The sequence below is a fragment of the Lissotriton helveticus genome, chromosome 3_1 (genome assembly GCF_964261635.1).
Source record: "Lissotriton helveticus chromosome 3_1, aLisHel1.1, whole genome shotgun sequence".
Lineage (NCBI taxonomy): Eukaryota > Metazoa > Chordata > Amphibia > Caudata > Salamandridae > Lissotriton > Lissotriton helveticus.
In genome coordinates this window covers 538,696,791-538,724,775 of record NC_136061.1, presented here as the reverse complement: position 1 = coordinate 538,724,775, position 27,985 = coordinate 538,696,791, and the positions used below count along the sequence as shown (strand labels likewise).

Here is a 27,985-nt window from a genome sequence, read left to right as displayed (position 1 = left end):
AGCACTACTGCTTGGATACCGAGGTGAGGAGGGACGGCCATTTCGCTCGCTCTGTCCTCCAAGATTTCTTGGTATAGCAGAGTGGACACCCTCCTCCGGGAGTGGGGACTGCTGTGGGACTCTATTCACAAGGTGAGGAATCCACACGGCAGATGTATCTATCAGAAGAACAAGTTACTTACCTTCGGTAACGCTTTTTCTGGTAGATACTATATCTGCCTGTGGATTCCTCACTGACCCACCCGCCTCCCCGTTGTCCACTCTTCTATGCCAGAGTTTCTATGATGTGTTATTTTATTGTCATGGAAATGTTTATTTCAAATGTTGTTATTGCATTTGCTTCACACTGTGTGTGTTACCTTGTTTCTATACTATGTATACTGTGTATATTTCTACTATCATCGGTCCGTCCGTGTGCCTCGATGGCACGGAAAAAAGGGCGGAACTGATGTCATCACGCCGGCGTGGGCCTGTTATAGGCGCCGGTGACGTCAGCGAGGTCGCGTGCGATGCCGTGCCTCTGTGACGTCCGGATCCACGTCGGCGCGAAGCTACAAAAAGAATTTCCGAATGTTGCTGACGCAAGGGGATATTCACAAGGTGAGGAATCCACAGGCAGATATAGTATCTACCAGAAAAAGCGTTACCGAAGGTAAGTAACTTGTTCTTCAGGTTAAAAAACTTGACGGTAAGTGGGCCTAGAGAGGGATTACCATGGATAACCGAGATTCTGGACCTACGATCCAGATTAACTAGATCAGTGCGCGACAACTGTGCGCAGACCACAGCAGGATTAGACCATAGACAGGGTAGGTCCAGTCTCTTACTCTCCTTTTTTAAAAAGGCAAACAATGGCAGTTTCTCAAACCCAGGGATGCCCAGTACCTCTTCCAATTCGAGTCTAAAATGTATTAATTCATGGGTTACCCATAGTCTGAGCCAGTAAGTGACAGGGTGTAGTGCGACTTCATCTTGTATAGGTCTGATGCCTAGGTCCATTCTCATATGGGTCAGGGGAGTACTAGATGGCAGAGCCAGGAGTTATCTTAAAAATTGATTTTCAGTCTTACTGATGCCATCAACCGGGGGATGGCCCCAAAGTTCAGCCCCATATAAAATTGCTCCCCTTGCTTGTGCTTTGTAAACTTCTATGATGGGAGCAACTGGCTTAAAAGTGGATTCTCTGTGCATTTTTAGAATACCACCCGTAATCTGGGCTAATCTGAGTTTGGCCTTTGCAAGTTGGGGCGCCCAATCCATCAGTAAGAGTAATACCTAGATATTCAAAAGCTGTTACCCTGTCCAAAGCTATGCCATTTAAAGAGGGATTGGGACATCTGGTCTTCGTTGGGTTACAGACCATAAACTTGGTTTTTTTGAGTATTAATCTCCAACCCCCTTAAATGGCAAAAATTTGCGAAGCTGTCCAGGGCTCGTTGACTACCCATGGGTGATTTTGACAATAGGAGGGTGTAGTCAGCAAACATCAATGCCATCACCTGCTCGTTGTTCATTTTAGGGCCGTCGATGTCTTTGACCCCCAATAGGTGGGCAATCAAGGCACTGATGAAGCGACAAAACAGGGTGGGCGCGAGCACACACCCCTGTCTGACTCCTCTATTGACTGAGATTTTAGATGTAAGACTACCCCATTTACCACTCCTAATTTGAGCAAAATTATTTAAGTGAAGTTTCTTAATAATGTTAAGGAGATATGCTGGAACCTCCATATCCTCCAAAACAGCCCAAAGAGTTTTACGGGGCACTAAATCAAAGGCTGTTTTAAGGTCAACAAAAATTAAGTAGAGGCTGCACCCTCTGATCTCACGGTCTTCCAGTAAAGAAGTTGGAGCCGTAAAAACTGATCACCCGTGGAAGTCTTTTCCTTAAAACCGGCCTGAAGGGGGGTGAGAATCTGACGTTCCTCCATCCAAATCTGAAGCCGATCGAGAATAATACGCCAAAATATTTTTGGCTTACATCGATCAGACTGATCGGACGGTAATTAACCGGAAGAAGTGGAGAACCTTTTTTAAACACCGGTATGATCTCAGCTCCTACCCAAGTAACAGGTAGAGTAGAGCCCTGTAATATAGCATTAAACAAAATATACAGATAAGGGACCCAGACCCCTATTTGGTCTTTAAAACGATCGCCGGGAATTTTATCAAGACCAGAGGCTTTGCCAGCTGGGAGCCTATTTATAGCAAATTCAAGCTCCTTCAGTGTAATTTTAGTCTCTATAGATTCACTGTTGGAAGAAACTATAGGGAGATGGACTAAATTGCTGTTTGGCTCTGAGTCCCGTAAAGGTATCTGTTCAGATGCATCCACTGGGGGACTATCTTCAACCGGAGGGACGTACAACTTCTGATAATGTTCGACCCATCTCTCTGTTGCGATATTAGAAACATCAACCTTTCGACCATCCTTGCTACCAGAGCGAACGATAGACCAAAATTCCCTAATATCCCTGCACCCAAGGGCATTTTTAATAGCAGTCCATTTGGTATTCTCCCAGGTCTGTTTGGTCTCAGACTGCACTTTATTATACTCAAGCCTCTTTGTTTGTATTAGTGGTCTGTTCTTTGCTTTGATTGCAGCCAGGAGTGCCACCTTGGCTACCCTGCAGTTGGAATCAAACCATGTGCTAACCTTCCTATTTTTCCTTAATTTTCCCATAGGGGGATTAAGTAATTGTGTGAGGGTGGTCACTAAACCTGTATGAATATTATGAATTTGGTTAGGGGACGCTTCCTGCCCCTGTTCTAGTAAACCACTTAGATCATCAAGTGCCCGTAGTACGACTTGGTAAAGGAAACTCATTAATTCAGGGAATCTTTTCACCATTTGCCAATGAAGCCTTCTCCTATTATTAGATACTAGTGGAGTCTCCCAATTGGCCACTCTTTCACACAAATTTATGCCCATTTCGGGGAAGCTTATATCAAGTACCAGGGCGTTGTGGTCGCTGTCATGGCGTGGAAGAACCACGAAATCAATGACCTTAGACCATGTACAAACCTCAACCAGAATATAATCGATACAGGAAGACTGGCCTGGACGATGGAGCATATTATCACTGTCGGAGGAACAGAAGGAAGAAGCAAAAAAGATTCTCTTAGAGGGCGAACGAGATTGAGTACAACCATCACAGGCTCTCAAAGAGTGGGCCAAAGAAGGAGTTCATTTGGAGGGCTATTAGAGTCCGTGCCCTAATCGGGGATATTTGGAGATCTGGGATGGACCATAGAGAGTTCTCAGTACTAGAGATATATTCAAGCATGCCCGGGAGTGGTTCATATTGACAATTAAAGTCTCCCGCAACAATCAAAGTACTCTCCCCCTTAACCTTAGTGATAAGGTATCCAGCGTAGGAGATTCTTTGCCCAACCTGGTGGGTCGAGAATAAACATTTATAAGGATCACAGTACATTTAGATGTAAAAGAGTCTAATACATTGAAGATCTAATGAATGGGAAATTAATAGCGTCACAGTACAACCCAGATGGGAGCCTACGAAAATAGTCATGCCCCCAAAAGGTCTTCCCCTCACACTAATCGAGGCTAGATTATTTACTGACAAAAATCCCGACCTATGAACATTTTCCCTAGACCAGGTCTCTTGAAAGTGACAAATATCAAACTTGTCTATAAAAAGTCCCCAATCGGGGCTGGGCACTTTATTAGAGAGCCCTGCCACATTCCAGGACATAATAGAGATTTTGTCGCCACAGCTTTTCACTCCGCCATAATTGCTAGTTGCAATCCTAGTAGTCGAAGCTTGCCCAGCCAAAAAACTGCCATTATTTTCACTATCAACATTGATGGTATCCGACTCCATGTGACCCCTTAATGGAAAGACAGGCTGTAAGTGACCAACAGATGTACCTAACTCTGGTTCAGTCAATCTTACTAAAGTATCCCCATTAGAATTGGTATCTGGACCTAGATTTCCAGGAGACGGATCCTTGGTGAACGATACCATAAATGACTTGGGTTGGGGCACAAGAGTGTCCAGAACATCCTGCCTAGTCAGTCAGTCAACGTCCTACAATGGGGCAAACCGGTTAGAAACTGGGATACTAAAAAAAAGGTAGATTTGGGTACCAAGAAGTAGATGTGTTGTATAAATTCTTAACCCGTTGGTCAAAATCATTTAAGGGCTGGGAGAAGCCCACCCTCCATGGGCCTGGGTAAAAAATGTATCTAAGGTAAGGGCTCTAATAGGCAAAAGCTGGTTAATAGGGAATGAAACATGTGACATTATTCTTTGGGTGATTTCTGGATGCCTAAAGTTGATGATTACACATTTCCAACAATAGACTTCTGAGTGGGGCCCACCCATGCAACCCTCCTAACCATCAGAATCTCTCTAGCCTTATCATACGAAAAGTGCTTATTCTTCACCAGCCAGAACAAAATCTTATTGTGAAGTTTTAGCTGGGATTCTTGGTGGTCTTCCTTCAATTCCGGAATTCCTACCAAAATAGTCAAATAAGGGACAGCCTCAGGGGGAGGTTAATTGTAGGAAGAAGTGATTGCCGAGTCGTGCCACCATCACCCCCTGCATTCCCCTTAACGTATGGCAAAGCACTTGGATCACCATCAATTATGTCTTTACCAGATTGGGTTTTAGGCCCAGTAAATGGCTTTGGCTGCTTAGAAGTAATCCCCTGCGATCCCTGTGTTAATGCTAATCGGGAGGGACCTTGATCAGGAGTTGAAGACCCTCCACTACCCATTAAATTACTAGTTATAGGAATTGGAGATGCCGGTTTGTTGGAGACTTTACCAGCTTTAGGTGGCTGAGATGGCAGACTCAGAAGTGATTCCTGAGATATAAGTGGCCCCGTATTATGTGAATTATCAATCAAATTAATGGTGGCTTCCTTGTTAGGATTTATTTGGGCTGGATTTCTAGGGGGTATAAGACTCTGCAGGTGTTGGAGAATAGGGTGAATCTCTTCCCTTACCATCTTTCTACACTGGGCCATAAAATCAACCATCAGTGCCTGGGCCCAGGAGGGGTAGGTCTGGACTTGCGTAGGCTCACTAACATTTGACTGAGCAGTACCACTTTTAGCTGACTTCTCAATACCTCTTATGGGCCCGCCCCCCCTTGGTTTTCTTCCTTTGGGGCCCGAATACTGCCCATGATCCTTTTCCTTGAAATACAGGCAGCAGAAGGAGAGGAACCCTCTGATCTAAAATCTGAGCTTGGTAGTGTCATGGGATCATTAGTAACTGGAGCCGAATTTTGACACCCATTAAGTTCAAATGAGCTCATTACATCAGTTAAAAGAGGGGAAGCTGGTAAAAAACAGTCAGGTGTAATTGAAAGGCGTCTTTCATTCAGTTCAATTTAGGAGGTTACCACTCCTATCGTCTTTTGGAGCATTAAATCTATAGCTGTAGGGACTGTTGGTGAAGGAGGAGTGGCCTTTAGTATGGTGCGCTTCTTTGCATATGAACGTTTCCTTTGGGCCCGAAGAGGAGGAATTGGTGGGGCCATCACAGAAATAAGAATACAATTTAATACAAAAGGAAACGGTCCAACAGAGGATTTTGAGAAGAGCCGCAGTACCTCGAGTTCTGTTAAATGAGACGGGACCCAAGATTCCAGAGTTAAGGGGGGTGGTCCAGCCCAGCCTCTTCCGGGCAAGGACGGGCCCGCCCTTGGCCCGGGCGCCGCCCGCGCACGTCCCGCGCTGCGGGTGCCCTGTCCCCATTTAAATGCGCCTCTTGGTGCGCTGGTAAGGCGTGGGTGGTATGCGACGGCGCTAGGGGGTATGGGAGAAATAGTCAACCCCCCCCCGCTCCCCAGCGTCTGCGTCAGCTTGCTCTCCCTCCTCTCCCCCACAGGACCGGTAGCTGGCAAGAGGGATCTCGCGGGACAACAGAACAGCAGGTAGAATTGTGAAGTCTGCTCCCGCGCCGCGGGTGCTCTGTCCCCGTTTAAATGCGCCTCCTGGTACGCTGGTGAGGCGTGGGTGGTATGCGACGGCGCTAGGGGGTCTGGGAGGTGTAGTCTCCCCCCAGAGTCTGCGTCAGCTTGCTCTCCCTCCTCTCCCCCACTGGACCGGTAGCTGGCAAGAGGGAACTCGCGGGACAACAGAACAGCAGGTACAATTGTGAAGTCAGCTACTTGCCAGTTGGTCACCCTTCTCAATGCAACATTGAAAACGCCCCAACTGACAGGTCCAGGTCAACAGTGGCAATGGAGAGAGGGAATTAAAGACAAAAGCAGCCCGTTGCCCACACCATGTGCCCTCAATGGGACTATATTTTAAGGGTGGCCTTCCCAATCCTGTCTAATCCCAGGCTGGAGAAAAAACTTCTGTTGATCCGGTCAGGGGCATGTGAGTCTGAGGGCACTGCAGAACAAATGCTTTACACTGCCCTCTGGTACTGCCTCACTGCTTGACCAAGCTACCACTTTTGAGAGTAAGGTCAGTCCTGACTTTAACCTCTGTTATACCTCTGGGGTTTGTGGACCCTATACACACTGTACCTTATTCTGGTCCAGTATATATAGAGCCACTTTCTCACAGCCAGCCTCCTACAACAGGCATTCTAATGACCTGCTAAAAGAAGAAAATAGTATTGGAAGTGTGAGCAGTGGACGGTTAAAAGTCTTAGTCAAAATAATGGTAAGAAAATGTAGTCCAGGAAGTGTAATAACACAAGCATTGGCAAAACCAAAATAGGTCTTGCCTATGTAAGAGCTATTGGCTTTGCCAATGTGTTTAGCCATGTTGTACACCAGCGTGGCTGCAGTTCAGCATGGATAAAAGTTAGGGGGTGGAGAAAAGTGTGGTTGAGTAGAGTCGCGAAGAGTGGAGTAACGTCGCAGACTGGAATATCATGGACTGGAGTGTTGAGGAGGGTAGTGGAGTGGAATAAAGTGTTGTAGAGTGGAGTACAGTGTCAGAGTGGAGTATCATAGAGTGGAATAGCTTGTAGTGTAGTAGAATGTTGTAGTGGGGAGTGGCGTAGAATGGAGTGTCATGGCGTAAAGTGGCATGGTGTTGTCGTTGTTTAGCAAGCTGTACACCAGTGTGGCTGCTGTTTTAGCATGGCTAAAAGTTAGGGTCATAGACTAGAGTAGAGTATTCAAGAGCTGAGTGTCGAGAAGGGCGTATAGTAGAATAAAGTGGCGTAATTTTCATGGAGTAGAGTAGTGAAGTGGCGTAGAGTCGTGAAGTGGCGCAGAGTGGAATGGTGTATAGTGTCAGAGTGGTGTAGAGTGGAGTGGAATAGATTAAAGTGGAGTAGAATGTCGTGGAGTATTGTGAAGTGGCTTACAGTGGAGTATGCATGGTCTGTTGGTGTGCTGACTTTCATCTGAAATAATACATTTGCGCATACAGTTTACTGATACAACTATACAGGGCGCAAAACCTTTTCTTTCTCAGAACCTGGCAAGATTGTCACATAAATCCTCTCACTTTGAAGTCAGAAAAAAAAGTATACACCAAGATCCCCTAAGACAGAGCCTGACTTTAACCTCTGTCTTTGAACACACAGCAAATATGACAAGATAGGAATCAAATTTAAAGGCCCGTTTACAGAAAGTGAGTACTCCTGGAAGAATACAAGGAGTGATGGTGAAAACGCTTTGCTCCACAGGAGACACAAAGACCTGCTTGACAGTGTAAAATAAATACAGCCAGCGAATAGATAGCCAGAAAATTTGAGTTATAACCCACAAATCCAATGATAATCAATAGATGGAAATCTTCCCAAGGGAAGCTTTCAGAATGACCACAAGAAGTCTTTTCGCAACCAGACAGCGCAGGCTTCAACCTAAATTAACCTGAACTTAAAAGTTGACGGATTAGCTTGTCTAGCTAAAAATAGCATGAACATTTGTTTGGTTTGGATCTTCATCAAAGTGGTTGGCCCAGGCCTCTACAACTATACCCTACTGCACCTATATTCTTAAATTACAAATTGCAAGAGATCTGACATTTGTTTTAAAAAGAATGAAAATAAGCTCTTGCATCTCAGTATTTCAAATGTTTCAGATGTATTGCCACCACAAAATGTTGGCCGAACTCAACACTGATCTCCCTCTGCAAAAAAATAAAAAAGCACACCAACACACACACAATCACACTTTTGCACATTCACCCTCCCACCCCCTTTTCTGGCCCAAAAGAAAGTGAAAGGTTTGAGTGGTGTTTGAAAAGGGGGTCCATGTTTGGGTTAAGTGGTCCTTATTCTTGTGTACTGGTATTCTTTTGGAGCTAACGTTTAGAAATCAGATGTTTCCAAGCTGTGTATAATTTGAGTTCCACAAGTTTGCTATCTCAATGATAACTATAATGTATAATGATCCTGTGACCTAAGTTTCTAGGTGCTTCTGAAATCACTCGGCAAACTCTTTATGGCGTATGCATTTGTTCTTTAGTGCCGCAGGAGGAGAAATCTTTAACTTGTGTGTCGCTGATGGAGAAGAAATGCTGCCAGAAAAGGAGGTGATCAGACTTCTTGGTCAGATCATTGAAGGAGTGCATTTTTTACATCAGAATGACGTTGTGCATCTTGATTTAAAGGTAACCCAACATTTTTTTTAAACAAAATTATTTTAAACATAGCATTACTTTGAAATCTTTTTGAACCTAAACAACACGTCCGTCTTATTTCTCAAAATTGTGTGTACTTGGCAAGCTGCTTCATTCCTTTCTACAATCCACTTGTGTGGAGTAGATGCAAGCATTTGTACAAAATATATGTAACATGGTTTGCAGTCACTACAGTGATCGTTGGTTTCTTTTTGCAAAGACTTGATGTTTGTGCATTTTTCTAGTGGCAGTATCGTAGCAAACTTGCTGATGTGTCTTGAAAAACACTTTTAATCTAATGGACGATGATTCATTTCCTACAGCCATAATCTTGTTTGTTTAGAGTAATGGTTGAGTGACTCCCAGCAAGAATTTGCTATTACCTTATTTTCAGTAGTCTGCTGAGTATTTTAGAAATGCTAGGCTTTGCCAACTTTTAAAGGCCAGCGTGTTTTTTAGGTCGAAGCACGACCTGCTTCAATGCGTAAGCATTGTTGCAGTGTGCTTCGACAACTATTGCTACCCGTTTTTGGGAATGTGGACAGGAGAGGGTGCACGAGCGCAGATCTGCTCAGTTTTGACCTCGTGAGCGCGCACGGCGCCGTGCCCCTCTCCTGCCTCATTCCCTTGCGCAAACACTCTACACTCATGCATGCGCACATACACAGCCATACACAGGCACACACACTGCATACACACACTGCATACACACACGCAAACCCACGCGCACACACACAGACACACGCACAGACACACGCGCGTCCACCACCCCTCCACCCCCACCCCCACCCCCACCACTTACCGGGCTCTTTCGGCGTGTTCAGTGTCTAATCTACGGCAGCGCTGGTACCAGGGGGCAGACTTCACTTCCGGGGCTCCCTCCAGCACCTGGGAGCCCCGAGCTGCGGAGAGGCCCTCAGTCGGCCGGCTCCACTTCTTCCTCGGCGGCGGCGGGCGGGACTTCCTGCCGGATTGCAGGCCCCGCCCCCGTCTCAGACAAAAGTGCCTGACTTCCGTTTATTTTGCTGTAATGAGTTTCCCCTTGAAAAGTAACACTTTCCACATTCAACATGTCAAAGCTCATCGACCATTATACCACCTTTGTAGTAAATACTTTTAAAATTGGTTAAGTTTGTGTAATAAATTTCATGAAACTTCTGGGTCAAGTGACCAAAATAAACACGCATTTACGTAGGAGTCATCACTACGGGACTTCGTTGCAGCACACGGCGTTTTGCAGAAATGCTTGCTCTTTCGAGGAGATTTAACTCCAAGTAAGTGCCTCTAAATCCAGTTCTCACTCGTGGATCTCGGTTTTTAATAAAATCGAGTGCGCTTATAACCCAGTGCCGTATTATCTTGTTCCACTGTGTGACGGGCCATGTGACTTCTCGGCGGTTTTTCTGTCCCACCAGCTGGCTGCCGCATTAACAACAGAGCTGCAAAATTCTTTTGAATAGTTGTATCTGATAAGAAGGGTGTGAGCTTTTCACGGGTCGTCTATGTACGCAATTGGTATTACTGATGAGTTTTGTAGATATATATACGCATAACGGGATACAGTTTTAGGGGCATACTATTTATACAAAATAAAGGCCCCTGCTATGTAATGTCATCTGGTAATAATAGATTCGCTATGTCTAGAATGATCGACTGTCGGGTTTCCTTCATAAACAGTCCTGCGCTTTATGCAACACAACTGTAATTGTATTCACATGTGTGCGTACATCTTCCGAACACCATTTTTATTAATTTGTTCTTACAATCTGGGCGTCTGCATCCTCGGCATTATATCTTAAGCAACTGTATCTACTCTGTTCATGGCATTATGCTGCCTCATGTTAACCTGCTAATAGATTAACAACTTTGCTGCGAGTACTATTCCACTAATGAAACATACAGTTTCTTGTGGTTTATGTTATACTATCCATTTTTACCATCGGAAGAACTAGCAGCTCGCCCGTCTTGTTTCAATCTCCATATATATTCTTGTTGCCAGTAGCCTCGCGCCCCGTTTGCATTTCGGAACATTAAAGCAGCAGTTTTCCTTCGGGTACTTCGTCGTTTACCTCCTGTTTCAGTTTCCTCGGCTTCCTTTGTGGAGGATGTTATGGTGGCAGCTTCTTGTATTGCAGGTTTATACAAATCGCTTTGCACATAGCCTATTTTCAGCCGGGCTTTAAGTCTGCCGGGTCCTGCCGGTGCTGAGCACGGTTCACTAACGGGCTCTCCCTTTTTGCCCTCACAATCCGGGTGAAAAAAACACCTTAACTCTGCATCACTGCCATTGATGCAACTTCACAGTCTCAGCATGTCACAACGAAGCCACAGTTGCTGCTTATTTACCTTTATGTAACGAAAATCCATTGACAAAACCAATAGTCCTGGTTTAACCTAATCTCGATAAGAGACATTTTTGCCAGACACTTCTTTCATAAATTATCCCGGTGACAGACACTACTCTTGCCTACGAGGCAGGAGATGCCACCACACCGCCTTGCGATTTCAGGTTTGAGAAAGCACCGGATGTCAGACCTTCCTGGCACACCACTTACTGAGCAATGTACAGGCTTGGAGAGTTTACTCACACTCCATCCCCCACAGGCCCTCGGGGCAAAATATTGCTAAATTTGTATACAACAGAAGAGGCTGCGTAGAGAGCAGCGGACATAAATTTCCAATTTTCCCATGCAAGGAATTTCTTAACGAACTCTTGTGGAACTGCCAAGAATATTTGGGGGAAAATGGTAAACTCTTACTGTTTTACAGACCTCTCACATGACTGCTTCATTTTTTGACTGCAGCCAAAATGGGTGATGCTGGAAAGAATTCGAAGTTTTTTCTTTTTCCATTTTGCTCAAGATTTTGTTTGTGTTTGGTGAACCGGACACCCTGAGCTGTGTTCTTTAAATATATTTGGCATACATATTGACACTAATGGCGGATTTGTAAAATACTGATAATTAAGCTAGGCTAATAGGATTCTCTCCAAGCCCCCTCTCTCTTCAGTCTATCTCTCGCCCATCCAGACACAATTCTTGTTTTATATCCCAATCTCTGCTCAAACACTACCTCTTTAATCCCCATCTGCATCCACCACACTCCCCCCTCCCTCACAAGTATTTCCTTGCTGTCCCCATATCCCTACTTCACATCCCACACCATTTGGCTTCGAGGCTGCCCGCATGCCTAATTTACCACCCTGTGTTTTTATTGCCTTTCTTTGTAATGCAATCCTAACACATTATGCTTTGTTTCATTTGCAACATGCACTGGTGAGCCATGGGCATGCTGCAGCTCCCAATTTATGTAACTGCTGCTTTCAAGCTTGTGAACAGAAGCTGATCGGTTGCAAATTAAATGATAATTCAACCCCCCACACACAACCCCACACACACACCCACACACACAACCCTACTCGCCCAACTCCACACACAACACCAAACACACACAACCCCCCACACAGACACACCCCACCCACCCCACACACACAACCCCAAACACAACACCAAAGACACACAACCCCACACACACCCCACACGCACACACCACCCCACACACAACGCCCCCACACACAACTCCACACACACCACACCCCCACACACACCCCCCCACACCCCCCCCACACCCCCCCACACACCCCCCCACACCCCCCCACACCCCCCCCACACACCCCCCCCACACCCCCCCCCACACACCCCCCCCCACACCCCCCCCCACACACAACCCCCCACACACACCCCCCCACACACACCCCCCCACACACAACCCCCCACACACAACCCCCCACACACAACCCCCCACACACAACCCCACACACAACCCCACACACACAACCCCACACACACAACCCCACACACACAACCCCACACACACCCCCCCACACACACTGTACACGCACACACACACTGTACACGCACACACACACACACACACACACACACCCCACACAACACCCCACACACAACTCCTCACACCACACCACAACCCCCCACACACACACACACCCCCACACACACAACCCCCCCCACACACAACCCCCACATACAGACATACCCCAAACCCCCAACACACCCCCCCCACACACAACCCCACACACAACCCCACACACACAACCCCTCTATCTATCGCCCTCACTCTATCTATCGCCTTCACTCTAGTTATCTGTCTATCGCCCTCACTCTATCTGTCTATATATCGCACTCACTATCTAACGCCAACACTGTATCTAGCTATCGCCCTCACTCTATCACTCACTCTATCTATCGCCCTCACTCTGTCTATCACCCTCACTCTATCTATCGCCCTCACTCTATCTATCGCCCTCAATCTATCGCCCTCACTCTGTCTATCGCCCTCACTCTGTCTATCGCCCTCACTCTATCTATCGCCCTCACTCTATCTATCGCCCTCACTCTATCTATCGCCCTCACTCTATCTATCGCCCTCACTCTATCTATCGCCCTCACTCTATCTATCGCCCTCACTCTATCTATCGCCCTCACTCTATCTATCGCCCTCACTCTATCTATCGCCCTCACTCTATCTATCGCCCTCACTCTATCTATCGCCCTCACTCTATCTATGGCCTCACTCTATCTATGGCCTCACTCTATCTATGGCCTCACTCTATCTATCGCCCTCACTCTATCTATCGCCCTCACTCTGTCTATCTATCGCCCTCACTCTGTCTATCTATCGCCCTCACTCTGTCTATCTATCGCCCTCACTCTGTCTATCTATCGCCCTCACTCTGTCTATCTATCGCCCTCACTCTGTCTATCTATCGCCCTCACTCTGTCTATCTATCGCCCTCACTCACTCTGTCTATCTATCGCCCTCACTCACTCTGTCTATCTATCGCCCTCACTCACTCTGTCTATCTATCGCCCTCACTCACTCTGTCTATCTATCGCTCTCTATCTATCGCACTCACTCTATCTATCGCACTCACTCTATCTATCGCACTCACTCTATCTATCGCACTCACTCTATCTATCGCACTCACTCTATCTATCGCACTCACTCTATCTATCGCCCTCACTCTATCTATCGCACTCACTCTATCTATCGCACTCACTCTATCTATCGCACTCACTCTATCTATCGCACTCACTCTATCTATCGCACTCACTCACTCTGTCTATCTATCGCACTCACTCACTCTGTCTATCTATCGCACTCACTCACTCTGTCTATCTATCGCACTCACTCACTCTGTCTATCTATCGCACTCTATCGCTCTCTATCTATCGCACTCACTCTATCTATCGCACTCACTCTATCTATCGCACTCACTCTATCGCACTCACTCTATCTATCGCACTCACTCTATCTATCGCACTCACTCTATCTATCGCACTCACTCTATCTATCGCACTCACTCTATCTATCGCACTCACTCTATCTATCGCACTCACTCTATCTATCGCACTCACTCTATCTATCGCACTCACTCTATCTATCGCACTCACTCTATCTATCGCCCTCACTCTGTCTATCTATCGCCCTCACTCTGTCTATCTATCGCCCTCACTCTGTCTATCTATCGCCCTCACTCTGTCTATCTATCGCCCTCACTCTGTCTATCTATCGCCCTCACTCTGTCTATCTATCGCCCTCACTCTGTCTATCTATCGCCCTCACTCTGTCTATCTATCGCCCTCACTCTGTCTATCTATCGCCCTCACTCTGTCTATCTATCGCCCTCACTCTGTCTATCTATCGCCCTCACTCTGTCTATCTATCGCCCTCACTCTGTCTATCTATCGCCCTCACTCTGTCTATCTATCGCCCTCACTCTGTCTATCTATCGCCCTCACTCTGTCTATCTATCGCCCTCACTCTGTCTATCTATCGCCCTCACTCTGTCTATCTATCGCCCTCACTCACTCTGTCTATCTATCGCCCTCACTCACTCTGTCTATCTATCGCCCTCACTCACTCTGTCTATCTATCGCCCTCACTCACTCTGTCTATCTATCGCTCTCTATCTATCGCACTCACTCTATCTATCGCACTCACTCTATCTATCGCACTCACTCTATCTATCGCACTCACTCTATCTATCGCACTCACTCTATCTATCGCACTCTATCTATCTATCGCACTCACTCTATCGCACTCACTCTATCGCACTCACTCTATCGCACTCACTCTATCGCACTCACTCTATCGCACTCACTCTATCGCACTCACTCTATCGCACTCACTCTAGCTATCGCACTCACTCTATCTATCGCATCACCACAGCATCACTCAGGGGCACCACAACATCACTATGCGCTACCACAGCATCACTGAACGCCACAGCATCACTCGTCGCCCCCACAACATCACTCCGCGCCACCACAGCATCAATCTGTGCAACCATTCAACAACAACTGGTTCAAATATGTTCTCTCAATCTTTCAAGCTTCATTACAAATGTCACAAAAAGATGTTAATATTTCACTTCTGTTCTTGTATTTTCGTCACAATAAAATACACTGAACATAATCTTCACAAAAGGTATTTACAAAAGTTTAAGCTATTGCCATTTTACATTACAATAACTTGTATTAATTATTTTTAAAAAATTAAAAGCCATTGTTATGTGTAATAGCAATACATCTAAGTCACGTAAATACAACACATATTGCATTACAAATGCTATAGGTGTCACATTTGCGAAAGTTATAACTATTGGCATTGTAAATGACAAAGCTATTAATTTCACTATTTTCAAAACAAACACATAAATAAATTTTTTTTAATTTACAATACCAATAGCTCAAACTTTGTTTTCTTTCATCGCACACATAGTCGTGAGTAGGTTTTGCTCTGAAGTGCAGTGGGTATTTACAGAAAATCATTACTATTTAATTCTGTCGAGGATGCTGGGCACATCACCCGGTAAAGATGCAAAGCCATTTTTGGCTAAATGGGGCCTTGAGACAGACTTGGCCTCTCCTTGCGAGTGACCAGTATTGTTGTGTAGTAATGCAGCCCTGGAATACGCTTATACCACGTGATGCAGTTTTTCCCTTATGCAGTATTACCACCTTATTACAAGTTGCATATGTTGATTGGGGTGTACAACATTAATTCCTCATATTTTCCTGTGTTCAGAAGTGAAACATTCACACTTGTGGTTTATCCCTGGACTCATTTCATATGATATTTACCTGGTGAAATTTGACATTTGTAAGGATAGTGGGGGCTAAATGTGGGAAGATCAGGGCTGACACATCTTATAATGCCAGCTCAAGCTTTCTGCCTGTAATAGCACACTTCTTTAACCTCTCGTAGAGATGCATACATTACGTTTAGATCTCATGAACATTTTAAAGGAAGCAGCTCGCAATATCTGGAACTTGTGCTGTTACTGGGGCACTGCTCTCTGTGCTGCATGAGAATGGCATTTCCTATCTGCTGCAATAAAGAAGAGGTCTGACAGACACATGAGTATCTAGTGAGGATCAGGTTGGACACTATTTCAAATCAGTTTGAAGTATCAGAAATATCTGGGCTCGGAATTGAAGCATTTTCCCATCACTTCGGATACACACAGGGTTCTACTCATATCTTGATTGTGGTAAGTATCAAAGCAGTTGAAATGAAAAAGACAGAAGCTTCTTGAAAATCAACTGGTGCGAAATGCTCTTAACATATAAGGTTTTTATTTGTAAGATCTGTGCAAGTATTTCCGGTAGTTTCTTCATTATCAAGCCCCTGGCCTTACATTGGCAAACAACGCAAATTACCAAGTTTTTTCAGTAGTGGTCATTCTGCACTTTTGGAAGCAGACAAAATAAATTTATCAGTGGTAAAGTCCATAAAAAAGGGTACACTGCATTTATATTGTTCTAACATATGTTTTAATGCTGAAGGCACCCAAAAATAGTTTTGTAATCTGGTGTGTACTTTAATACATTCTCTAACAATTGGTCCATTTGATTGTACACATGGGAACCTTCAAATTACCCACTAATGATGTGACTGAATGGGTTTTACTGACCAATAGTTACTGGCTGGGGACAAGAGTTGTTGTATTGGCTGATTATAGTGCAGTATGTGAAATTGGGGCTTCAGTGTCCCAGGATCCAACTTTGCTGGATTTGAGCATTCCATATTTTACTTTACCTCTTGGTTGCTCTTCACCGTTGAAACACAGGAGTGATATTGTTGCTGTGTAATTCAAATGCTCATTTATGCAAACATGTGCCGCATGTTGGTCAAGTTTTGAAGAGTTTATTGAAATAAGGACAGAATTGTAAACCTAAATTTGTTATTACAAGCTACCAACATATCATTCTTCAATTTACAGTTTCCTACATTAAATCCCCAAATCGAAATTTGGGGATAGAACTCGTATTCCCCTTCCTGACCAATCTCTCCCTTATCTTTCTTACTTGTGCTTCCGCACCAACACTTTTCATGGACTATCTCCTCTCTACAGCACGTACACTTGTATTGCAGCATTTATGTGGCGCTTACCACCCCTTTGTGGAGCGCTGAAGCGCTTGCCTACGAGTAGCATGCTACACCATGTAGGGTGTGGTTGGAAGGATGTTGTTTTTGTTTTGATCCTATGTGGCACGTGTTTCCATGTCATGGCTGATGATGACCTCGAGGGGATATTATCGTATTAAGGGATGTAGCTCATAGCAGTATGTTGGATAACAACGTGTAAGAAACCAATATACAATTCTTTGGTTTTCAGTATGCTATCAGCTTTGAACAACTCTGCAGATCCTTTCATGGTATTTCATATACAGTCTACTTAGCTGGTTACTGTGCTGGGTCGTCCAATCTGCGATTTGTGTATAGTTGTGATCCTGACCTGGCATGGTTTAGGGTGAGAGAGAAGTGGAGAGATCTGTATGGATGAGCATTTTTATTAACGCCCCATGTCTGAGTGTCTATGTGAGATGCGAAGAAGCAGTCAGATTGTATTTATATTGAGGACCTGCAGTGAATGAACTACTTAAAAGTCCTTCAAAATTGTCTAGTAATTTGTGACAGATTTCTTCAGTCATTGCATGACTGTTCATTTGGTGATGTTTGTGTTTTTGAACGTTCAGTGCTGGTGTTGGACAACTCGTATAGCTGATCTGTATATGTGAATTTGATTGGTAGAAGTTACAATTTGCTGCTCACCACTGTGTGTTAGTATTATAGTGAACCATCACAGTTATGTATGGAAATACATACTATGTAATGCCACAGCAGATCATAGGTCAGCCCTTTTTTCTTATGTGCATAATGAATGCAAAAAGAACAGATGATGGACTTACTGGAGGTGAATGTTTGATTCATTCAGCATTCCGTCCATCATTCAGCATTCCGTCCATCATTTGTTGTCGCAGCACTTTTCACCCTAAGTGGGATGGGTATAACCAGATGTGGGTTCCTTGCTCCGCATGCCCCGCAGGATCTACAACTGGATCCCGACCGAAACCAGAAGAACGGTGACCCAAGCCCTCGTCGGCAGCAGACTGGACTACGGCAACGCACTCTATGCAGGAATCCCTGCCCAACACCTACGACGACTACAACGCATCCAAAACGCCTCCGCCCGACTGATCCTTAACATCCCTCGTCGTAGCCACATCACCCCCAACCTGAGACACCTGCACTGGCTCCCCGTCAACAAGAAGATCACCTTCAAGCTCCTCACCCACGCACACAAAGCACTCCACAACACCGGACCAGCCTACCTGAACAGCAGACTCAGCTTCTACACCCCAGCCCGTCAGCTCCGCTCCGCCAGCCTCGCCCTCACAGCCGTCCCATGCATCCAACGAACAACCTCCGGCGGCAGATCCTTCTCCTTCCTCGCTGCCAAGACCTGGAACACCCTCCCTACCCACAAGCGACAGACCCAAGATCTGCTCACCTTCAGAAGACTCCTCAAGACCTGGCTCTTCGAGCAGTAGCAGCACCCCCTCTCCCCTCAGCGCCTTGAGACCCTCACGGGTAAGTAGTGCGCTTTACAAGTGACTGATTGATTGATTGATTGATTATGCAACTGGATTCAAGCTAGTGGGGTGATTGCAGAACTGAAGTCATGCATTCTTTTGGGTGAAGGCGTAAAAGAAACCTTGCGGCCCCATTTTGGATTCATTATTTTTTGCTGTTGTCACCTTGTCAGTTCTTTGGGGCAATCTCCACTAGTATGTAGTGAAAAGTAAATGTCATTTTCTTCTGGAGTATTTTGATTGGTCGGTTGTATTCATTTTGCTGATCACTTTTTTTTCTAGCCACAAAACATCTTGCTGAGCAGTCTAAATCCTCTTGGCGATATCAAGATTGTGGACTTTGGTTTGTCACGCAAATTGGGACATGCTGCTGAACTTCGAGAAATTATGGGTACCCCAGAATACGTCGGTATGTAATATGAATATATCAGAACAGTTGTTGGGGATAAATGGTGCTTTGTTTGGGCTGTTCCATTAGTTAAGACACTGGTAATTGAATATAATTCAGACTGAAAGAGGATCTGTAACTAGCAAGTTAAAACGAAATGGATTCATCTGAGAGAGTCTGTACACCTACTTATTGTGCTATTTATTATCATTATTGAGTATGGGGAAGGACTGACTCACTTGAGACCGATCCTTGAGTGGGTTTTGATGTACCTTACCCAATTCAGATATGGTAGTAAACAACTGGCTGCTGCCTGTAAATCTGTAAATGGTAGATGTCATGCTGTTTTATTAATGTGCAGAAGGTATAACCAAATGCCACTATATAATATCTGATTAATCTGCTTTGTGAATGTAGGCCTAGCTTTCCCTTTTATTGTATTTGTCACATAGAATATGTGAGGCAGTAAGCAGTGATTTCTCTAGTTAGTTGTGCTGTACTATGGTGACCACGTGAAATCTCACCATGGCAATCTATAAAGAGTGCTATTGTATACAACCTGTAAGCAAAGTCAAATAACAAATGAATTTTAGAAAATAAGTCAAAATAGCAAATAAAATAACACTTAATCAGTCCTGGTGGAAACGTCAATGGTATTAACAGCAGGGGGCCACGAGCATTAAAGAATATCAAACATTTATAGATTTACACCTATAATTTTAATCGTTTTCTGTATTGATTGAAATTCTTCTGGTGCTCAAGCTTACTTGGAAATCTACGAATTTCATTTTTTTTAACCCTCTTTTAAATCCCAACACTAGCCAGCTTGTGATGTCCTACATTACTTATAGCCACCATCATCATTAAGAAAATCCACAGATCCTGATTCTGTGAAAGTAGTCTCTCATTTGGAGTTGCAGATAACAATTTCTGTGTGCTGCATTTTTTACTTGCTGCACAAAAAGCTTAATAATTTGTCCCATGGTTTGATTGTACCCATAGCTAGACATTCTTTTTTTAACATTGTTTTTCCAAGTAACTACTCCATGGCTTTCCATATATGCAGTTTTTTTTAACCTTGTATGTCTTCAATGTGTTGTTGTTTAAGTGCATATGTTTAAGCTCTGAAATGCTCCAACGTTGTGGTGCTTGCTAAAGAATCTTTCTAAATAAATCCTAGATTCAGCATTAAATAATTTTTTTCAGTTTTCTCTTGTATGTTGAACTTAAGGTTGTACAGTTGTATGCAGGTTATTTAAAAAAAACCTCACACAAATGTGGTTCTCCTGTGTAGATTCTGAATTCCTCCGTTTTACCCTTCCCGCATGTATAATGTATACCACAGTGCAGTGTGAGAAGCAACCAGCACTTTTAATGATTAAGTACCTACACCTCTCAACCTTGCTGATTGACATTATCAACACATCTCGGTTCAGGGTGCCATATTTATGAGGCAGTATCAGCACTTTGCTGCAGAGCTGAAACACAGTTTTTACTACAGTACTGGAATTATTTGTTGTTCTCAGCAACAAGACCAGGATTTGAATGGGAATACAATTTGTATTCTATTTGAAAGGCCCCTTTGCACTGTTGCAATTGTGTGATCTACACTGTCTGAATATTGTGCACCTCTGAAAGTCTATGCAGTGATTAACCTGTGACTGGCACTGTCAAGCTATACAGTCTCTCATTACAAGAAGTATCACAGAGTGTGCATTCAGAATAGCTCTGCCAGCTTCTCCATCTATTCTAATCATTCCCTTAATATTTACAAAAATGAGTATCCACAAGAATTTACCAAAACCCTGAAACGATTCTGGGTTGTACATGTGGACGTGGTTTTATGGACTGATACTGCATCTTTATTTGGATTGAATTAAGCTCGACTAAAACTTCCAAGTTCAGTCCTATTTTTCACGTCCCTGTACCTTTGACTACAGTGAATTTTCACTAAACCATATTTGCTAAAATGAGTACACTTAAAATACACCTGGGCAACAGTAGCATGGGGATATTGTTTGATTGATGAAATATCAATGTGAGACACTTGTAAATAAAGCTCCATTGTGCACAGTCCACCTTTTTAGATGCTTCTTAAATTTACTGTGTTCTAACTGCAATTTGTATTTTTTCCAGCTCCAGAAATTTTGAGTTATGAACCCATTACTACAGCAACAGACTTATGGTAAGTTGGGAAAATATGGTATGGAATTCCTTCCGATGTAAACTTGCTGTGTGTGAAGACCCCAATATTACTATTGTTTTGAAGTCCAGCCAGCTACGATATGGCAATAATACTTGAATGAGTGGCCTTTCTGCACCACCTTCACATGCATCCATTGACCGCCTCACACTAAGTTGCATTTTCCACTTCTTAAACGAAGGGAGTTTGTTCTGTGGTCTTAGCTGATCAGTTTAGTTCCTCTTTCTTTTTATGTTCCTAAAAGAAAGTTAATAGTTCTCTTTCTTTGCCTTACAACCATTTTGGGCTACAGACATCTACTGGTTTCTAAACAATAGTAGGTAAACTTACTTGGCTGCAATTATTCCTGCCCAGACTCTCTTGCCTATTCTGCAGAGTCCTACAAGCAAAACTATTTTAGATAATTTGCTAAACATTCTTTCCCGTAAGTGCTTGGATTTATGATCTTGACCAAAATCGGAGTACTCCTTTTTTCTATCGGATACAACAAACTGCAGATTTCTTACCTTTTGAATATTCCCAGGCACCAGACTGGATCCGGAGAACTTCAATAGCACTATTGCTGTACATTGACAAGTTCGCGGTGGCTCTGCAAAGCCCCAAAGTGGTGGGGCAGAACCAATTAAGTGACGATGTCTGTTGCTTTCTTTCTGTGCCTTCCTCCTTCTCTCCCAACGTTTCTCGTTCTTCTGACGATTGCAAAAGTTTTAGACTGTGTGAAATCATATCCCTACTGAAACCTAAAGACTTCAAACTATGCTGAGACTGCAGTAAGCATATGTCTGTAGCAAACCCACACAAGTTGTCTCTTTGGTGCCTAGCCTCTGGTCATTTCTTTGAGATGTGTGCCCCCCACGCACCTGAAGGCAATCTGAGTTCAGGAGGGAAAACTACATTGCTGAAAACAAGAAGAGAGTTCAAAGCACGTTTCATTCCATCTCCACATATTGAACCAATATCTGTCCGGATCTCTGAGACATTCCCACAAAGTATCCAGTACCTTATCATATTCTTTAATTAATTCAAAGTCCATGCAAAAGCACAAAAAGATGACGTGGGATTTAACCACATTCTGCCTCTCTTGCTGGAAAGAGAATGTGGAAGGGCCTCAAGATAATCGTGTCACGCGTTCAGAGCCCCCTTGAGTAAGAACAGATTTCTTGAGTGCTCTGGACTCCCCTGGAGTTTCCAGGGGCATCAACTCTGCAGCAAATATCGGTGTTGAAGGTGGCTGTGTTGCGTGTCTTTAGTGTAAATCCGGCTCCCTCTGGCAGCCTGTGGATCTGGTCCCCATAAATCCACAGGGACCTCCAGACAGGTATTCACCTGATGCCGTCTGTCCCCTTGGGACCTGTTAGCAGATCCGTACCAGTTATGGTACAGACTGACCCAAACATACACTCTATTTTGCATTGAATCAATGCCAAGGAAGACCTGGTGCCAGTCCCTGCGTCAGACCTTCAAAAAGTGTAGGCTAGTACCAACTCTGGTACAGATTCCACACTGGCCTCAAGATCTATACCAGTTCCTCCCACATCGGTGCTATTGGTTGACCTGGTAGTCACCCCATGTGAACCCTGAACTGACATCTGACTGAGTCGACTAATGTCATGGTTTGAAGTCATGAAAGCGCAACCGATTATAATGCAGCTTGACTATCACAATGCCTCTGCGCAACTATCAGCAGAGGCTCCACTGTCTTTTCGGCTCTTTCTCTTACCCTATACAAGAAACACATAAGGTCCTAATGAGGAGGAAGAGGAATTACACCCCCCCCCCCACACTGTACTGATGATTTACTATACATGGATTTGCAAAATGCCAGAGTGCTAGCCACTTCCGCTGAAACGTGCGACACCAAAAGTAGAAAAAGCCTTGTTTGCAGGAGTGGTCTGGAGGATTGCAAAGTGCTAGACCTGCATTTGCCCTTCTGTGAGACAAAAAAATATTCTATCAGAAATTCTCCAACCAGGGCTGATGTCTTCTATGGTGCCCTGGATACCTTTTAATGATGCCCTCACTGATTCCTTGTTGCCTACATGGTCCAAACCTTATTCTTCTGATAGATACATCTGCCGGTGGATTCCTCACCTTGTGAATATCCCCCTGCGTCAGCAACATTCGGAAATTCTTTTTGTAGCTTCGCGCCGACGTGGACCCGGACGTCATAGAGGCACGGCATCGCTCGCGACTCCGCTGACGTCACCGACGCCTATATCAGGCCCACGCCGGCGTGATGACATCAGTTCCCTTTTTTCTGTGTCGTCGACGCTAACGGTTTTCTGGGATCGTCTGTAGCCTTTCCTGTAACTTTGTTACTTGCTATTCTTTCTAGTCTCTTTGTCTTCTCTCTTTCGACATGACCTCGAAAAAGACCGGATTTAAAGCCTGCGGAGAATGTAACAAGATAATGTCCATCACAGATCCACATGAATGCTGTTTGTGGTGTCTGAGCTCCGACCACGACGTCGAAGGATGTCAATCCTGCAGGGAGATGACACCAAAGGCCCTCCGGGAAAGAGAGGCAAAACTTCTTGTTGCCAAGTTTAAAGAAGGAAAAGAGGAGAAGAAATCAAGATCGCGGACTCGACGCTCGAAGTCAAGGTCTCGATTGAGGTCGCGATCGGATTCGTCTTCGGCCCATGCTTCAAGATCTTCAAAAAAGAAGCATATAAAGAGAACCCATGAATCCCGATATCGATCAAGGAAGGAATCGGTTTCCAAGCCAAAGTCGCAGGTGAAACTGGTCGAGAAGGTGATAGTATCTTCGGCTTCGGAAGAACAGGATGCCGAAGTTGAGGCGTCGCATGCGAATTCACTGAGTTCGCCGAAGCAGAAAGCTGTTCCATCTCCGGACCCATCCCATCCTTCAGGTCGGGATGAAGGTGAGGAGGAGGTGGTTGGAGAGGGAGAGGCTCAGATGCCCGAAGGTCGTACGACTCCGGTGCACCAGCCCGAAGAGGAGGTCGACGTCGTTTCGACTCCACGCCCTCAAGAGCAGCCTGGGGGTTCATACCCTGCCTTCCCGGCTCCAGGTCAGGATCCTACGCATTTCCTGAATGCGATGTTCGGGATTTATTCAAGGGCTATGTACCCCTCTGGGGCTCCTCCTGGTCCTATGGGTCCGTTGGCATATGGTCTGGGTGTTCCTCAATCCTATGCACCTGCGCCCTTTATGCCGGCTCCAACGCTGCATTGGCATTATCCGACTCCGGCGAGGCCTTCGACTCCGAAGCCATCGACGCAGAGATCGATGACTCCGATTCCATCGACGCCAGTTCCGTCAACTTTGATGCCGAACCCTGAGCGACGTCGTGGATCTCTTCCTCGTCCGACGTCGAGTTCGACGCCGGCTCCATCGGAGTCGATGGCGGATCCAACGGCTTCGAATATGAAGCAAAGATCAAGGCGTGAAGCCCAGAGGTTGATGGAGGAGGAAAGATATCGAGAGGAGAATCTAGAGGAAGGTGAACTACAAGAGTCTGAGGATCCTTTTGAGGACCTGTCTGTAGCTAGTGGCCTAGAACTGTCACCTGAATGGGACCTTGTATCGGTTTCTGATGAGCCTTCAAGGGACGTGACACCTTATCATGTAGTGATAAAAAAGGCTGCAAATTTATTGAATATTGCTCTACCAACTGCAGAATTTAAATCTAATCTGCTCACAGAGGTTCTTCACTCTCCCTCATCAGTAACTGAACCGTTGCTACCTTTTAATGATGCCTTAAAGGATCCAATTTTGGAGATTTGGAAAAATCCAGTATCAGCTCCTGCTGTATCTAGAGCTGTAGCTAGGAGGTATAGAGCGGCTCCTGAAGACCCGGAATTTTTAACCTCTCATCCTCTGCCGGAGAGTTTGGTGGTGCAGGCGGCCTGTTCCAAAAGATCTACAGGTGCATTTCCGCAGGTCCCAGCAGAAAAGGAGTCGAGAAAACAGGATCAGGCTGCTAAGAAAGTTTTCTCCTCTGCCAGTATGGCTTTGAAGTCCACAAACGCAACCTGCTTGATGGGGCGTTATATCCACGCTCTTATGGCCACTGTGAAACAGTTGGTACCCAAGATACCTGAGGATGATAGAAAAGACTTCCAAGAGGTAATCTCTGATAATCAAGCTGCAGCAAGGCAGGTTATTCAGAGTGGATTGGATACAGCAGATTCTGTGGCGAGGGTCATGGGCTCTTCCATAGCGACAAGAGCTGCGTGACTGAAGTCTAGTGAGTTTTCCACAGATGTCCAGGCGGCATTAATGGATCTTCCATTTGATGGGTCTTGATTGTTTGGAAAAAATGCAGACACTGCTTTGGAACGCTTTAAAGACAGCAGGGCGACAGCAAAGTCGTTGGGTCTCCAATCTAGGGGCACTTTTGGAAGACGTTCAAGAGGATTTAGCAGATCTTCTTTTCGAAACTATAAGTCGACCCAGCAGCAGCCACAGCAGCATCAAAACACATTATATAGATCTTATAGAGGCAAGCAAAGGGCCAGAGCTCGGGCCATAACGCTTCCTCCTCTTCCCCATCCCAGCCCCCAACCACCGCAGCAAAGCAGCCCTAGATCCGCCATTCCGGATCATGTGGGCCCAGTGGGGGGCCGGCTTACCCATTTTCTACAAGATTGGGAATTGATAACATCGGATCTTTGGGTTCTCAATCTTGTGGAGAATAGGTATGCTCTTCCCTTACGGGAATTTCCCCCAAATTACCCTCCTTGCCAGGGTTATTGTTCGGAGGACCACCTGCTTCTCTAGCAGGAAGAAGTCCTGGCACTGTTTCGAAAAGGTGCGATAGAGGTGGTTCCAGAGCAGGAGAGGGGTCAGGGATGCTACTCCCGGTATTTCCTGATCCCCAAAAAGGATGGCAGGCTTCGGCCAATTCTGGATCTCAGGATCTTGAACCTTTACCTGAAACAGGAAAATTTCAAGATGCTCACTCTTGCACAGGTTCTTCAAGCGCTGCTGGAAGAAGACTGGATGGTGTCGATCGACTTGCAGGATGCGTATTTTCATATTCCCATCTTGAAGTCACACAGAAAGTATCTCCGTTTTACGGTTGGGTCGCAACACTACCAGTTTGCAGTCCTTCCGTTTGGCCTTACTACTGCGCCTCGAGTCTTCACCAAGGTGATGGCAGTGGTGGCAGCTCATCTCAGGAGGTCGGGGATACCTGTATTCCCGTATCTGGACGACTGGCTGATCAAAGCGGAGTCGCCGGAGAAGGTGCTCCATCATCTGCAAGAGACTACTCCGTTGTTGCACAGGTTGGGTTTTTCCATAAATGTACCCAAGTCTCACCTGGTGCCCTCACAGCGCAACCTGTTCATAGGTGCGGTACTGGACACTACTGTGTGTCGTGCATTCCCTCCACCTCAAAGAATTCGCGACATACAGGAAATGATTCCTTTGTTCTACAATGGAGCGGTCGTTCCAGTCCTGAAGGTTCTTCGCCTGCTCGGTCTGATGGCTTCTTGCATTCTGTTGGTCAACCATGCACGCTGGCACATGAGGGCACTCCAGTGGGGCCTCCGCAGGCAGTAGTATCAGCACAACGGAGATCTCAGGGAGTCAGTGAGGATCTCCAGAGAAGCTGCAGCGGATCTGTCTTGGTGGAGCGTGGAAGGCAATCTGTCACAAGGAAAGCCTTTTCAACTTCCTCCATCGGTGGCCACGGTAATAACGGATGCATCCACTCTCAGGTGGGGTGCTCATCTGGGAGACCTGGAGGTCAAGGGTCTTTGGTCTCCAGGGGAAAGGTTGCTTCACATCAACCTTCTGGAATTGCGGGCGATTCGTTTGGCACTCAAGGCCTTCCTCCCTTCCCTTCGCGGTGTATCAGTGCAGGTCCTGACGGACAACACGACCGCGATGTGGTACATCAACAAGCAGGGAGGAGTGGGGTCGCAGTATCTCTGCAGAGAGGCTCTGCGTCTCTGGTCCTGGGTTCAGGACCATCAGATTTGTCTGATGGCAAATCATCTGGCCGGAGTTCAGAACGTTCGTGCAGACAGTCTCAGTCGGCAGTTCTCTGCCGACCACGAGTGGAGGCTGCACCCGGAGGTTGTTCACGACATCTTTCAGATGTGGGGGACTCCTCGGGTGGACCTGTTCGCCACTCGCGAGAATGCTCACTGCCTGTCATTTTGCAGTCTCCAGTATCCGATGAAAGGAGCCTTGGGGGACGCGTTTCAGTTGAGTTGGAACTCGCAACTCCTTTACGCGTTTTCTCCCATACCTTTGATTCCTCGGGCTCTGAGGAAGATTCGCCAAGACCGGGCCCAAGTTATATTGATCGCCCCGGATTGGCCAAGAAGGGTGTGGAACTCAGACCTTCTCCACCTCTCCTCTCACCCGCTGCTCCGTCTCCCTCACAGGGCAGATCTCCTCTCCCAGATGGAGGGGCAGGTTCTACACCCCCACCTCCAGACCTTACACCTTCATGCCTGGAGATTGAACGGGGCAACCTGAGTTCTTTTTCTCTCCCGCCTGACGTGGTGGATGTCATCTTGTCAGCCAGGCGTGACTCCACTAAGTCCATCTATTCTTATAGGTGGTCAAAATTTGTCACTTGGTGTGGGGAGAAATCTATAGACCCTTTGAGAGCCCATTTGTCTGATGTTCTCCAGTTTGCCCTTTCTCTGGGGCAACAGGGGCTTGCTGTTGCCACAGTTAAGGGCTATCTTTCAGCACTGTCGGCATTTCTCTGCTTGCCTGACCAGCCATCTCTTTTTAAATCTCCTGTGGTTTTAAGGTTTTTGAAGGGCCTCATGAATAAGTTCCCTCCTACTCCTTTTATTGTGCCTCAGTGGGACTTAAATCTTGTTTTGACCTTTCTGATGGGCGCTCCCTTTGAGCCTCTTCACAAATGTC

At 45.6% G+C, this 27,985-nt stretch overlaps 1 protein-coding gene across 1 annotated transcript in view; it reads left to right on the top strand.

Annotated features, from left to right (window-relative positions):
• The window catches only part of STK17B (serine/threonine kinase 17b), a 189,972-nt gene that overhangs the window by 83,747 nt on the left and 78,240 nt on the right, over positions 1–27,985 (top strand). Inside the window, exons 4-6 of the mRNA XM_078680419.1 lie at positions 8,417–8,561; positions 18,815–18,941; positions 21,057–21,105. Coding sequence (XP_078536545.1) covers positions 8,417–8,561; positions 18,815–18,941; positions 21,057–21,105 — 321 coding nt within the window. The remainder of the gene's footprint in view (positions 1–8,416; positions 8,562–18,814; positions 18,942–21,056; positions 21,106–27,985) is intronic.